General features: G+C 55.2%; 6 protein-coding genes across 6 annotated transcripts; 4 read left to right on the plus strand and 2 right to left on the minus strand.

Annotated features, from left to right (window-relative positions):
• Window positions 1-373: 373 nt before the first annotated feature.
• BDZ99DRAFT_468829 (uracil phosphoribosyltransferase) lies at window positions 374-1894 on the plus strand. The gene is made up of 3 exons (XM_033721354.1): window positions 374-707; window positions 765-1298; window positions 1350-1894. Exons 1-3 carry the CDS (start codon window positions 565-567, stop codon window positions 1399-1401), a joined length of 729 nt encoding a protein of 242 aa, XP_033569605.1. The 5' UTR covers window positions 374-564; the 3' UTR covers window positions 1402-1894.
• BDZ99DRAFT_512441 (Elf1-domain-containing protein) lies at window positions 1738-2333 on the minus strand (the record flags this gene model as incomplete). Its single annotated transcript, XM_033724633.1, has 3 exons — window positions 1738-1993; window positions 2094-2232; window positions 2289-2333. 3 exons carry the CDS (start codon window positions 2331-2333, stop codon window positions 1743-1745), a joined length of 435 nt encoding a protein of 144 aa, XP_033569606.1. The 3' UTR covers window positions 1738-1742.
• Window positions 2334-2592: 259 nt separating this feature from the next.
• Window positions 2593-5257, plus strand: BDZ99DRAFT_503819 (uncharacterized protein). Its single transcript, XM_033723991.1, has 5 exons — window positions 2593-3310; window positions 3367-4229; window positions 4390-4442; window positions 4629-4750; window positions 5015-5257. Exons 1-5 carry the CDS (start codon window positions 2887-2889, stop codon window positions 5209-5211), a joined length of 1659 nt encoding a protein of 552 aa, XP_033569607.1. The 5' UTR covers window positions 2593-2886; the 3' UTR covers window positions 5212-5257.
• Window positions 5258-7639: 2382 nt separating this feature from the next.
• On the minus strand, window positions 7640-8072 carry BDZ99DRAFT_201499 (uncharacterized protein). Its single transcript, XM_033713253.1, has one exon. The coding sequence runs from the start codon at window positions 7923-7925 to the stop codon at window positions 7704-7706; it is 222 nt and encodes a 73-aa protein (XP_033569608.1). The 5' UTR covers window positions 7926-8072; the 3' UTR covers window positions 7640-7703.
• BDZ99DRAFT_201500 (uncharacterized protein) lies at window positions 8073-8853 on the plus strand. Its single transcript, XM_033713254.1, has one exon. It carries the CDS (start codon window positions 8220-8222, stop codon window positions 8676-8678), a length of 459 nt encoding a protein of 152 aa, XP_033569609.1. The 5' UTR covers window positions 8073-8219; the 3' UTR covers window positions 8679-8853.
• Window positions 8854-9564: 711 nt separating this feature from the next.
• On the plus strand, window positions 9565-11231 carry BDZ99DRAFT_468837 (ribosomal protein S3Ae). Its single transcript, XM_033721356.1, has 6 exons — window positions 9565-9601; window positions 9836-9845; window positions 9904-9979; window positions 10035-10561; window positions 10615-10716; window positions 10767-11231. Exons 1-6 carry the CDS (start codon window positions 9591-9593, stop codon window positions 10806-10808), a joined length of 768 nt encoding a protein of 255 aa, XP_033569610.1. The 5' UTR covers window positions 9565-9590; the 3' UTR covers window positions 10809-11231.
• The last annotated feature ends 20 nt before the right edge of the window (window positions 11232-11251 follow it).

Below are 11251 nucleotides of genomic sequence, written 5' to 3' on the forward strand. Positions count from 1 at the left end.
CTAGATAGGAGTATAAGGGCCAAGTTTCGTGCGCCGTCGCCGAACCCTTTTCTTCTTTCCTAATTGTGCTACGTGGAATGTATACACCATCTGGACAGACTCCTTTGAGGGAATGATCACGTGAAAGGTATAGATCTGCAAAATCCATAAGCTATTAAAAAATCCTAAGAGCCCATGGTATGTTTCAAGTGCGGCTATTCTCATGCCTTGTAATGCACAGTCAAGATCTAGAAACATGTCTTCACGACGTCCCTTGAATCCATGAATGCTTCTTATTGGTTTCCATTCACATGAAACGCCTTCCTCACCGCTCGCCCAAAGCGGACTGGTAACGGTGGAGCTCGCCGAAAGGCTTGAGGAACCTCGACTTCGACGTTCACCAAGCGGGCTGTGTGCTCGCACTATATAATCTCTCCTTCCTTTCTTGAACTTATACTCTACTACTCCCTTCGAATGAGCCGGTGACAAGAGCAATTGGGACTTCCTCATCCCCCATTACAGCAGCCCCTCCGTATCTGCACCCACCCGTGGACCCTTCACACGACACCTCGACCAACCCGCAAAATGGCCCAACCAGCGCCCTCCCAAAGCGTAGGACCTCTCTACCGCTCCGACAGCCAAAAGCCCACGGCCACAGTCTCTACAAAATTGGAGCATGACAATGTGCATATTCTGCCGCAAACGCCGCAGCTGATAGCACTGCTCACGTACTGCTACCCCACTCACCAATTGCACAGTTCATACTGACAATGCCGCTCCCACAGTATGATCCGCGACAAAGAGACGAACCGCGCCGACTTCATCTTCTACTCCAACCGCATCATCCGCCTCCTCGTCGAAGAGGGCCTCAACCACCTCCCCGTCGTCTCCCAGACCGTGGTCACCCCGGTCCCGGGCCAGAAGTACGCTGGCGTGCGCTTTGAGGGCAAGATCTGCGGCGTGAGCATCATGCGCGCCGGCGAGTCTATGGAGCAGGGCCTGCGCGATTGCTGTCGCTCCGTGCGCATTGGGAAGATCCTCATCCAGCGGGACGAGGAGACGTCGCAGCCGAAGCTGTTTTATGATAAGCTACCAGAGGATATTGCGGAGAGGTGGTGCTTGCTGCTGGACCCGATGCTGGCGACGGGCGGCAGTGCGCTGATGGCGGTGGAGGTGCTGATTAAGAGGGGTGTGCCGGAGGATCACATTCTGTTTTTGAATCTGATTGCGAGTCCGGAGGGGGCGGTGAGCTTTGCGCAGAGGTTTCCGAAGGTGAGGGTGGTGACGGCGTTTGTGGATGGGGGGCTGAATGAGAAGAAGTGAGTATCGTCCTCGAGAGTTCGGGGAAATGTGTGCTAATTGGTTTGTAGTTACATCGTCCCGGGTCTGGGAGACTTTGGTGACAGGTTCTATACCATGTGAGGGGTTGCGGGATTGATCTGAAGAGAGCTTCTAGGGTTGTATCATCAAGGGCTGGTGTACGAGGCGAGGAAATTGATCGAAGGCCATGAAGGCATACGTAGCGTGCATGGGGAGGTATTGGGGTCGAAGCATATCCAGAACCAGAATAGTCCTCAGGGCGGGAAGGCCTTCGAGGCGATTGCATACCAATAGAAGACTCTTTCCAAATAAAACCCAATCTGATTTTTCTGTGGTATCCGTAAGCCACCAAACGCCTGCAGAGCCAACCAGCCGCCTAATAAAGGCATAGCATCCCTCATAAACGCCGACACGAATATCGTACACCACCATTGAAAACCCCCTCACTCATAGTCCCCTTCGGCATCCATCTCATCATCCACCACAAACCCATCACCGCCATCGTACTTGTCATTCTCACCACCCTCATCTTCCTCGTCATCCCCATCTCCACCCGTCGCAGCACCGCTCGGTCTCCGCGCCGGCCCACTCCCGCGATATGTTTCCTTCGGTCCTGCATCCCCGGCAGACTCCTTCGCTACGGCATCGCAAGCATCGATCCAGTCTGCGTAGACGTCTACACCGGCGGACATGACTGCGCGTCTTTGTTAGCTGAGGCTCGGCTCGCGAAAGTTCCCAGACTCCGCCTCGTCGCAAAACACATAGTAGGAGTCCAAAAGAAAAGATGGGCATACAGTTGATATTCGTCTGGAAGTTCTGACCACACACTTTGCACTGCAGACTACCGATTCCGAGTTTCTTTTCGAGGGTCACAGAGACGGAGTTCTCGTGGTTGCAGAAGAGGCATTGGAAGGTTGTGGGAAGTTTTTCCTTCTATAGACGCGACTGTGTTAGTAGTTTCGCAAGAAGAGATGGAATGAGGTTCGTACCTTCTTCGCCGCCACGGGCTTTGAGGCCTTCTTGCGTTTGCCCATGGTGTTGTAGTGGTGAGGTTGTAGTGACTTTCACGTGCGAAGTCTATCAGGTGGTAGTAATTGTGGTGAAGAAACACGACACTGCGAAGCGTAGACAAAAGAACCCGCCGCTAATGATGCACCTAATAATGGAAGAAAGAGTGAATGCGTTCCTGCATCGCTCCGATCCGGCACGCCAAGAGCCTCATCCTCACCGCCCGATAAGCAGCCCCAATCAGCTCTCCCCACCCCTCGCCGACGGAGCTCTCCGCGATGCATCGTGCAACAGCTCACGTCCACCTTCCAATTAGCTACAAGACCACAGTTTTCTATTTAAGGCGGCCATTCCCGCGCCGCTTCTGTCCTTCTTTCCTCTTCTTTTTTTTGCCTCTCCCGTTTTTCCTTGGAGGGGTCACCACACGCTTCAATTCCATCCCACTCTTCACGTCTATCCTTTGTCTCAAGCTAGCCGCAAGGGAGGATTGACTAAGTAGTCTTTCGGCGTCAGCACGTCTCACATTGTCAATTGTAATCCAGTCAATCGGGCTTTTGTCTCGACTTCACAACTGCAGCCATGGCTTCAAACACAAGCGATCCTGTGCTTGCTCAGATATTGGAGGGGCTGGCGGCGCTCCGGAAGGACAATGCTACCCTCGCGTCAGCGGTTGACGAGATCAACGGCCGTGTGAACATGTTGGCGGGGGTCAAGCAGCTTCATGATGTTGCTGCTGCGGCGAATGGCTCCTCAGCGCCTGCGAAGGCGGAGGAGAAGCCAAAGGAGACTGTTGCGAGCCTCAGTGAGACATATGAGGGTGCCCCCACTGCTGCCGAAGTGCCTAAGGAACGCCGTGCTAGCACTACCTCCAAGATCATCCTTACAAGTTATCCTGGTCAGGCGGGCGTAGACCCATTGCCTATGGATTGGGGCAATAAGGATCCGAATGTTCGAGGACCAGTTGTAGTATCAAGGCACCCGGGCACCATCCGTCGACGAAATGGTATGCCAATTTCTCTTTGTCAGCCCCTTTTCTATCAACCTACTCACACCCCTAAGCAATCGGCGCCCACGGCGGTTCCTACTCCATCTACCACGCCCTCGCCGTCGCCAGCAAAGAGCTCGACGTCTCGCACAAGCCCGATTTCACCAACACCGAGCCCGCCGCCGACATAGGACCATTCCCGCAATGGAGCGATGCCAAGAAGATCGTCTCCATGGACCCTCTAGGCCACCTCGCCCCCTGGCTCTTCGCTGAGACGATCACAAAGGACAATGTCGAGATCAGGCCCACCATCGCTATCACCCGCGCGCACATGAAGCTGCCCGAGCTCGAAGAGAGCGTTCGGAAAGGGCGCCTTGTACCGGATGGCAAGATCTGCCTCAATTCGTCTGGAGAGCTAGCAGTGACCAAGTTCGCGGTTGAGCCCGTATGGTATCTGCCTGGTGTAGCGGAGAGGTTTGGAATCGATGAGGGAACGCTGAGGAGGGCGTTGTTTGAGGAAACGGGCGGATCTTACCCCGAGCTCATCACTCGTGGCGATATCAAGCTCTTCCTCCCGCCCATCGGTGGTCTGACAGTCTACTGCTTCGGCGACCCAGCCAAGATGTCTGATCCCAACGTGCGTCTTGCGCTGCGCGTACACGACGAGTGCAATGGCTCGGACGTCTTCGGTAGCGATATCTGCACATGCCGTCCATACCTCATCTTCGGCGTCGAGGAGGCGGTCAAGGAGGCGCAGAAGGGTGGTTCCGGCGTTGTGATTTACTTCCGAAAGGAGGGTCGCGCGCTGGGCGAAGTGACAAAGTATCTAGTCTACAATGCTCGCAAGCGTGGCACTGATCGCGCGAGTGAGTACTTCCAGCGGACGGAGAATATCGCGGGTGTCAAGGATATGCGGTTCCAGGCGTTGATGCCGGATGTGAGTTTTGTCCCTTTCTCCCCCCTTTCTACCCCCGCAGAAATTGATCGCCGTCTCAATATTCGACGTTTCTTCAGAGTGAAGGTTGCTTGGGGTGTACTCCACATGTACCGCTCGATGCACAACATGACTTCATTTACTAACCGTCGTACGCGCGCAGATCCTGCATTGGTTGGGAATCACCAAGATCGATCGCATGCTCAGCATGTCCAAGTACGTCTTACCACCCCTCACACTACATCACTACCTCTCAACACCATGCCCCCAATTTCCCAAACTTCCCCACTTTGTGCTCCCCCAACAGTATGCACAGAACACGAGCTTTGCCACATCACGATCGGCCGTCCCACTCCACACGTTCAGAGCTGCAACAGCAATCACTAACCTATCTATACACAGCATGAAACACGACGCCATCGTCGAGCAAGGCATCCCCATCCTCGAGCGCGTCCCAATCCCCGACGACATGATCCCGGAAGACAGCCGCGTCGAGATAGACGCCAAGATCCATGCTGGCTACTGTACGTCCAACCCCTTTCTATTTCACTTCGTGTCCAGGTGGTGATCGTCCGGCCGGATCGGCATACCCCATCCTTCCGTGTGGCGGGCTAGCAGTTCTAGACGCGCTTGGCTGGCGTGTCGATCGTCACATGTGGGGTAGAGGGGTGGTGGACTCCTGTAGGAATGGCGATCGATCTGGGCTGGAACGAGAGAGGCGATAGTGATGGCGATGTTTTCACGTTTTAGGCTTGAGTGTTTTGTGCTCTGAAGCTAACACAGCGTAGTCACGACGGGCCATGTCATGTCGATGGAGGAACTGCAGAACGTGAAGGGCAGAGGATGGGATGATGTCGATGTGAGTTTTTCTGCCCCCCGTCTACATCCTCCGCAAAGGCTCTTCTTCTCTAACACTACTCTACCAGCACTGAACTCCCCAACCCACGACTATATCAGCGGAGCGGTCGATGTGGCTGATGGGTAATGGGGATGAGAGGGTAGGGTTTCGCGACGAGCTGGGGCAAGGGCGGAAGCTATAGAGCCTATCCGTGGTTCTTGTGCGCGTTGAGAGTGTGCAAATCTATTCACGAGCAATTGCGAGAAAGGTGCTTTGGTGTCTTGTGCGACGGCTTTTAGATTGGGTGGACTTTGTTTGCGAAAATATGAATGAAGGAATTATGAAGCGATCTCTCGGTGCTGAAAGGTTGTGACTAGGAACGCGTAATTAAAGGACGATAGCGAAGCAGCTTGGCTCTTCCCAGCCCCTTCGGCATGTCTCACAGTCTTTCATGCCACGACAGGACGCTGAGTACGGCAGATCGAGAGTATGGAGGGGTCTTGGTGATGAGGGTGTACTGAATGGTAGAAGCGCTGTACGAACGCTTTGGATATTGTCACCGCGTCAATGGGGTTCCTTGAAGCGGACGAACGAGAGAGAGTTCACAGCAAATCGCGAATGGGAAATGGCCGCGCGAACGCCGTGCAAGTTACCACGGCATCATCGAGGTTCCATGTAGCAGCAGAGGCAAAGGAGAGGTTGCAGGGCTTCTGATAAGCTGGGATGCCCGGAGTTTGCGACGACCTGCTTTCATCCCCACTCCTGCTTCAGGCCCTCGAAGTCCTTCGGAGGAAGTCCGAACTCGAATCCTGCGGTCGAGAAACCATCCCACGCGCAATCCTGCGGGGATGGGAAGTGTGCAAGACGGAGGAAAGCGTCATCGCTTACGGTTGAGAGCGAAGCCGAGTACAGTACTTGTTTACCTACCAGTTGCTGCCTGGAACAAGCTCTCTGTCTCAACAGGCTTGTACAGATCACCCGGGCCAGCACGCTGAGGATAAGCAAAACACCATAGGGTCCGGTTTGTTCCTTTCCCCGCACGGCGTCGCAGCCGTTGTGGAGTCTGACATGCATCTCCGCCGCGCACCTGACACTGGCAGCAGCAAGTAAGAAAGCACCCGCGAGGCTGACGTCTTCGACTCGACGGTCTGACAGCCAGTGAACGCGCCGGGAGCCGGATTTCTCGTCGTCGAAGCGGGTGATTCGCTCCGGCGCGGGCCGTTGGCGCTGTTTGGCGAGGTTGGGGGGATTCCCGCTATCGGCACCTACATAAGCAGATTTTTTGGGCGCTGAGTGGGATTATTAGAGTTGTAAAACGGGTTTACTGCTGGTAGCGAAGGATGATAGCAGTGGGGAGGAGCCAGTGGAGGAGGGCGGAGTTTAATCTTCGGCACTGTGGCTATGTGTAAAAAGGGAAGGGAGCGGCAGCGTTATGGTGTTAGTAAGAAGAGAACGCGCAGATAGTTTATCTCTAGTTCATCAGGAGATGAAATTGTGGAGAGTTGCAGATGGCGGTGATATAGCAAGGGTTTTGATAGAAGGTCCAGATGCGTCGCAAGATTTGGCCTCGTTTGGGCAAAGATATGGAGAGCATGGAGAGGTACTTCCCAACTCAGCCCTCACCGTGCGAGGCTGTCGTGGATTCGGCGGTACCGGACTCCCGTAGTGGTGTGCACACCTGTGGCCTCATCCACGGCTAGGGCTGCTCGCATATGCCATGCTGCCCGTCGCGAGGGTGTGCTGCCCGGTCGCGTCGCCAGGGGTGCAAAGTCCGGACGAGTGGGCTGCAGGCACCCTGCGAGCTGTCACTGAGGGCCGAGACACTCGATTGGGATGCATTACAGCGCTTCCGAAACCTCCGACGCACTGGCTGTCTAGGAGGGTAAGTTTCAGCGCCGGAAAGCACGCTGCTGCACTGGTCCACGCGATGCGGGAGTGGGATGCAAGGCGTGAGGTGGGCTGGTTTGGGAGACTGGCGGCCAGCGTGCGTCGCAGGCGCTGTACGTGTCGTGCTCGAAGTGGTTGTGCTGCGTGTCGGCTGGGCAATGAGGGCACGAGTCGGGACGAAGAGCGATGACGACAAGACTTGGACAGAGATGCCAGGCGAGGGGAGTCACGATGGTGAGCGCGTGGGAGACAAAAGAAACGGCGGGAGTCTGCGGAGGAAGAGGCAATCATCGTGGTCGCGGCGTGGGCGAGCGATGAGCGATGAGCGCTGATCGATGATGAGAGCGGGCAGCAGCGGGAGACTCATCCGCGAATCCTTCCAGGTTCCCTGATGCTTTCATTCCAAAAACCTTGGATTCGGACCAGGAGAGGTATCCAAGTATCATGGATCCAAGTCTCCCACGCGTATCTCCAAGCACGCCACTCCCCGGCAGCCTCCCGGTGTTGGGACTCCAGGCGCTGACGTCCGGCCATGCCTGCGGTTTGATCCCCAGCACAGTCCGAACTCGACTGGCGATAGACAGGGAGCGTGGCGGCCAGGCCAGCCCTCCCGCGCTCCCCGTCGCCGATGGAGGCCATGATGCCAATCAGGGACACATATAACCTGCCCTAACCTCCCATCAACCACCCAGCTCCCTGCCCGCCGACTGCTGCTGCAACAGCACACGCTTCACGCTTCATGCCTCGCACCATTATTTTGATTGAGTGAATGACTTGCTCCAGCCCCGCTCGCCCAAGCCCGGCAATCCACTTTCACGCTGCATTGCAGCCACCCACCGCTCTCCACGCCGCTGACTCGCACCCGCTTCGCACGGTACGGCTGACAGCGCAGCGGTGCTGCAGCGGAGCGACGGCACAAGCAAAAAAAGACAACGGGCCCACGCCTGCATAACCGCCCTAGTCAGCCAACGCATGGGATCCCAGCGGCGGATATATACCGAGCAGTGAATTGCACCGGCCCTGCTTGTTCTCAGCTCGCCCCGTGGAACTCAAATTAGTCGAGACTCGCTGCTGACTGACGTTGGCATTACTTCTACTCGACACTACAAAGCCACGACGTGACCCTCGCCTGACTACGAACCTTTCACGACTCGACTACGACTTTACGACTGCGCATTTATTGCTGCCTACGATACCTCAACGATTCAACGACTTACGACCCTACCTCGCTGCCTGTCTTCCCATCTGCCACTAGACCAACATCCAAAATGGCGAACCGCTTATACATCTCCCTCCCAGCGCCCTGCCCAGCAAAGCCCGCCAACCGCCGCCCTCCGCTCACGCCCTCTACTGTCTCAGCGCCTTCACTGAGCGCGTGTACACCCACCGTGTCCCGCCGTGACAGTGGCAGCGGCAGTCCCACCAAGGCGACGTCACTGCTTGCAAAGGTAGCATCGCACCCCTCAACGCCACGCCGCGGTATGACACCTGCGTCCTCGCCACTTCCCTCGCCCACACCGAAGTCACCAGAGGAGCACGACTCGCCACTGTACGAGAAGGACGGAAGGCCAATGATTTGGAGACACGACTCGGCACGCCACTTCCACAGGCATCAGTCGCAAGACGGTTACATCAGCTTCCCAGATTTCGAGAAGTTCTGCCAGACTCAAGAGTACCAGACAAGAGATGAGCACCAAAATGCTCAAAGAACGGCAGTGAAGACGTGAAGCGACGCGCGGAAAGAAGGATGGAATGTGCTTCAAAGAGGAAGTACTCTGCTGAGACTGGGAAAGTCTCAGCCTAATCAACAAACAAATGTCTTACTACGACTTTTATCTTCCGCGTTATCGGAGGTTACACCGTGTTTTGGGAATATCCAGTTGTTAAAAGGAGACGGAGGGGTGTGTGGTCGATAGGGCGAAGTCCCTCGGGGATCGAAGAGCACAACAGCACCCATCGGCTCCATGGCCTGATTCAAGGCGGCATTTCTTGCAGAACCCCGTCAGAAGAAAGTTACCGCCTGAATGGTTCCGCTTCTACTACGGAGTGCGCAAGCGACAGTCACTAGCCATCTTCATGAGACAAGTTTCTAGTCTGCTATCCTCCTGGAAGCCGCTGTCATATTGTTCTTGGTGTGTACGACCGCATCAATTAGCTTTCATCAGCTTCGTCTCGAATGGAGGGTTTATAGCGGGAATGGTTGGGGAACTGGCGCATTCGACGCCTCATCCTGGGATAGCGGTCACTGCTATTGAGCAGCTCATCAGCATCGATAGTTGCTTCTTGAGGCTGGAGTGGAGGGAATGTCAGGTCGAGGAGGATCTGTTCTCCCAGCGCCGGCGTTTGCGGAGTATGTAAATAGACGCTCTTGCTAGCGTTCAGTTATTCAATTTAATATATGATACCACGAGATATAAAGATAATCTTTGGCAGTGCCGTGCCGTGATTTCGATGCTATGAAATTCAAGATGCTCTTGTCCCAGATCGGCGTTCAGGTTTGTGAGTGCCAAGGCCGGAAAAACCTGACCTCCGGACTCGCTTCGGAAGGAGCCCACGACCGCCCACCCGCAAAATCAACTTGACGACGACCTCGCGCATCTCCAACCTCACGTCTATTCCAGCACAACAGTCTATCCAATATGGCTGTCGGGTACGTCAAAATCCAATCTCCCCATCACGGTCGCCATTTTGCTCCGGACATTGCTTTGTGGACCACCCGCACGACCAAGGAATCTTCATATCAACATCAAAGCGCAGATAGTGGCGGCATGGCTTTGAGAAGATCTTTGGGATGTGCGAGACTCTGCAAAGTAATTCTAGAGCATGCACATTTAGCTTTTGACTGCGCTTTCAAAGAACTTGGCTAACATCACTTTTCTTACAGCAAGAACAAGGTACATGAAACCAGAACCACTCGCATCACACTCCGACGCATACTAAAAAATCGACCAGAGACTTTCCAAGGGAAAGAAGGGCCTCAAGAAGCGAACCGACCCCTTCGCGAAGAAGGACTGGTACAACATCAAGGGTGAGATTGGCAGACGACTTCGCACACTTGGATGCCATACTGAAGGAAATACCAGCACCCGGCACCTTCCAGGTCCGCGATGTCGGCAAGACGCTCGTAAACCGAACCACCGGTCTCAAGAACGCCAACGACGCCCTCAAGGGCCGGATAGTCGAGGTCTCGCTCGCCGATCTGCAGAAGGATGAGGACCACGCGTTCCGCAAGGTCAAGCTACGCGTCGACGAGGTGCAGGGCAAGAACTGCCTGACCAACTTCCACGGCCTCGACTTCACCTCGGACAAGCTGCGCTCGCTGGTGCGCAAGTGGCAAACCCTCATCGAGGCCAACGTCGTCGTCAAGACCACCGACGACTACCTCCTCCGCCTTTTCGCCATCGCCTTCACCAAGAGGCGGCCCAACCAGATCAAGAAGACCACCTATGCGGCGACTTCGCAGATCCGCGCCATCAGGAAGAAGATGACCGAGATCATGCAGCGTGAGGCTAGCAGCTGCACGCTTTCTCAGCTTACCCAGAAGCTGATCCCCGAGGTCATCGGCCGCGAGATTGAGAAGGCGGCGCAGGGCATCTACCCGCTCCAAAATGTATTTTCACAATTCTCGAGACTCTAACGTAGCATTATGCTAACGATTCTCAGGTGCACGTACGAAAAGTCAAGCTTTTGAAGTCACCGAAGTTCGACCTGGGCGCTCTGCTCGGTCTACATGGCGAGTCTTCGGCGAACGATTCGGGAGAGAAGGCATGTTCCCACCACCCCACTCACATTCTACCACTTCTAACGAACCCCAGGTCGAGCGGGAATTCAAGGAGACTGTCCTCGAGACCGTCTAGATTCGGCTTCGCACTAAAAGTGTGGGTTGCTGACGAATTAGTTGACGACTGGTTGTTGGGGCTCGGCTTCTTTTCTCATTGGCATCGGTCAAAGGTGTTTTCTGTTCAAAGGTTATCAACACAATGACCAAAAAATCGAATCAAGTAGCTTGAACTCATCACCGGTTTCTGCTATACGTCTTGGAATGAGGAGAGAGAAAGCGATGCCAGGGGAGTGGGGACGGTGAAAGAGGCACGGAGCGAGCGTGTGCGTGCTGTGAGGATAATGAGACAGCTTGCCCAACACGCCCCCCTCCCTTCGATCTCTCGTGAAGCTCGGTCAAGCCAACCGCTGTATGCCTCTCGAGGCCCTCAATCCCTGGCCTCCCACACTCTCAGTCCCTTCAAGAAACAACCCTACGATACTAACCAAACTCGCCCCACCAGGGCTCACCCTTAGCCCA

Source organism: Mytilinidion resinicola (genome assembly GCF_010093595.1).
Source record: "Mytilinidion resinicola strain CBS 304.34 unplaced genomic scaffold BDZ99scaffold_31, whole genome shotgun sequence".
In the NCBI taxonomy this organism is placed as follows: domain Eukaryota; kingdom Fungi; phylum Ascomycota; class Dothideomycetes; order Mytilinidiales; family Mytilinidiaceae; genus Mytilinidion; species Mytilinidion resinicola.

Coding starts and splice junctions, on each gene's coding strand:
- BDZ99DRAFT_468829 (XM_033721354.1), top strand. CDS start 565: ATGGCCCAACCAGCGCCCTCCCAAAGCGTAGGACCTCTCTACCGCTCC. Junction 708..764: donor CAGCTGATAGCACTGCTCAC/GTACTGCTACCC, acceptor CCGCTCCCACAG/TATGATCCGCGACAAAGAGA. Junction 1,299..1,349: donor GGGGGGCTGAATGAGAAGAA/GTGAGTATCGTC, acceptor ATTGGTTTGTAG/TTACATCGTCCCGGGTCTGG.
- BDZ99DRAFT_503819 (XM_033723991.1), top strand. CDS start 2,887: ATGGCTTCAAACACAAGCGATCCTGTGCTTGCTCAGATATTGGAGGGG. Junction 4,230..4,389: donor TCCAGGCGTTGATGCCGGAT/GTGAGTTTTGTC, acceptor GTACGCGCGCAG/ATCCTGCATTGGTTGGGAAT. Junction 4,443..4,628: donor CGCATGCTCAGCATGTCCAA/GTACGTCTTACC, acceptor ATCTATACACAG/CATGAAACACGACGCCATCG.
- BDZ99DRAFT_201499 (XM_033713253.1), bottom strand. CDS start 7,925: ATGCGTTGGCTGACTAGGGCGGTTATGCAGGCGTGGGCCCGTTGTCTT.
- BDZ99DRAFT_201500 (XM_033713254.1), top strand. CDS start 8,220: ATGGCGAACCGCTTATACATCTCCCTCCCAGCGCCCTGCCCAGCAAAG.
- BDZ99DRAFT_468837 (XM_033721356.1), top strand. Junction 9,980..10,034: donor GGACTGGTACAACATCAAGG/GTGAGATTGGCA, acceptor AGGAAATACCAG/CACCCGGCACCTTCCAGGTC. Junction 10,562..10,614: donor GCATCTACCCGCTCCAAAAT/GTATTTTCACAA, acceptor AACGATTCTCAG/GTGCACGTACGAAAAGTCAA.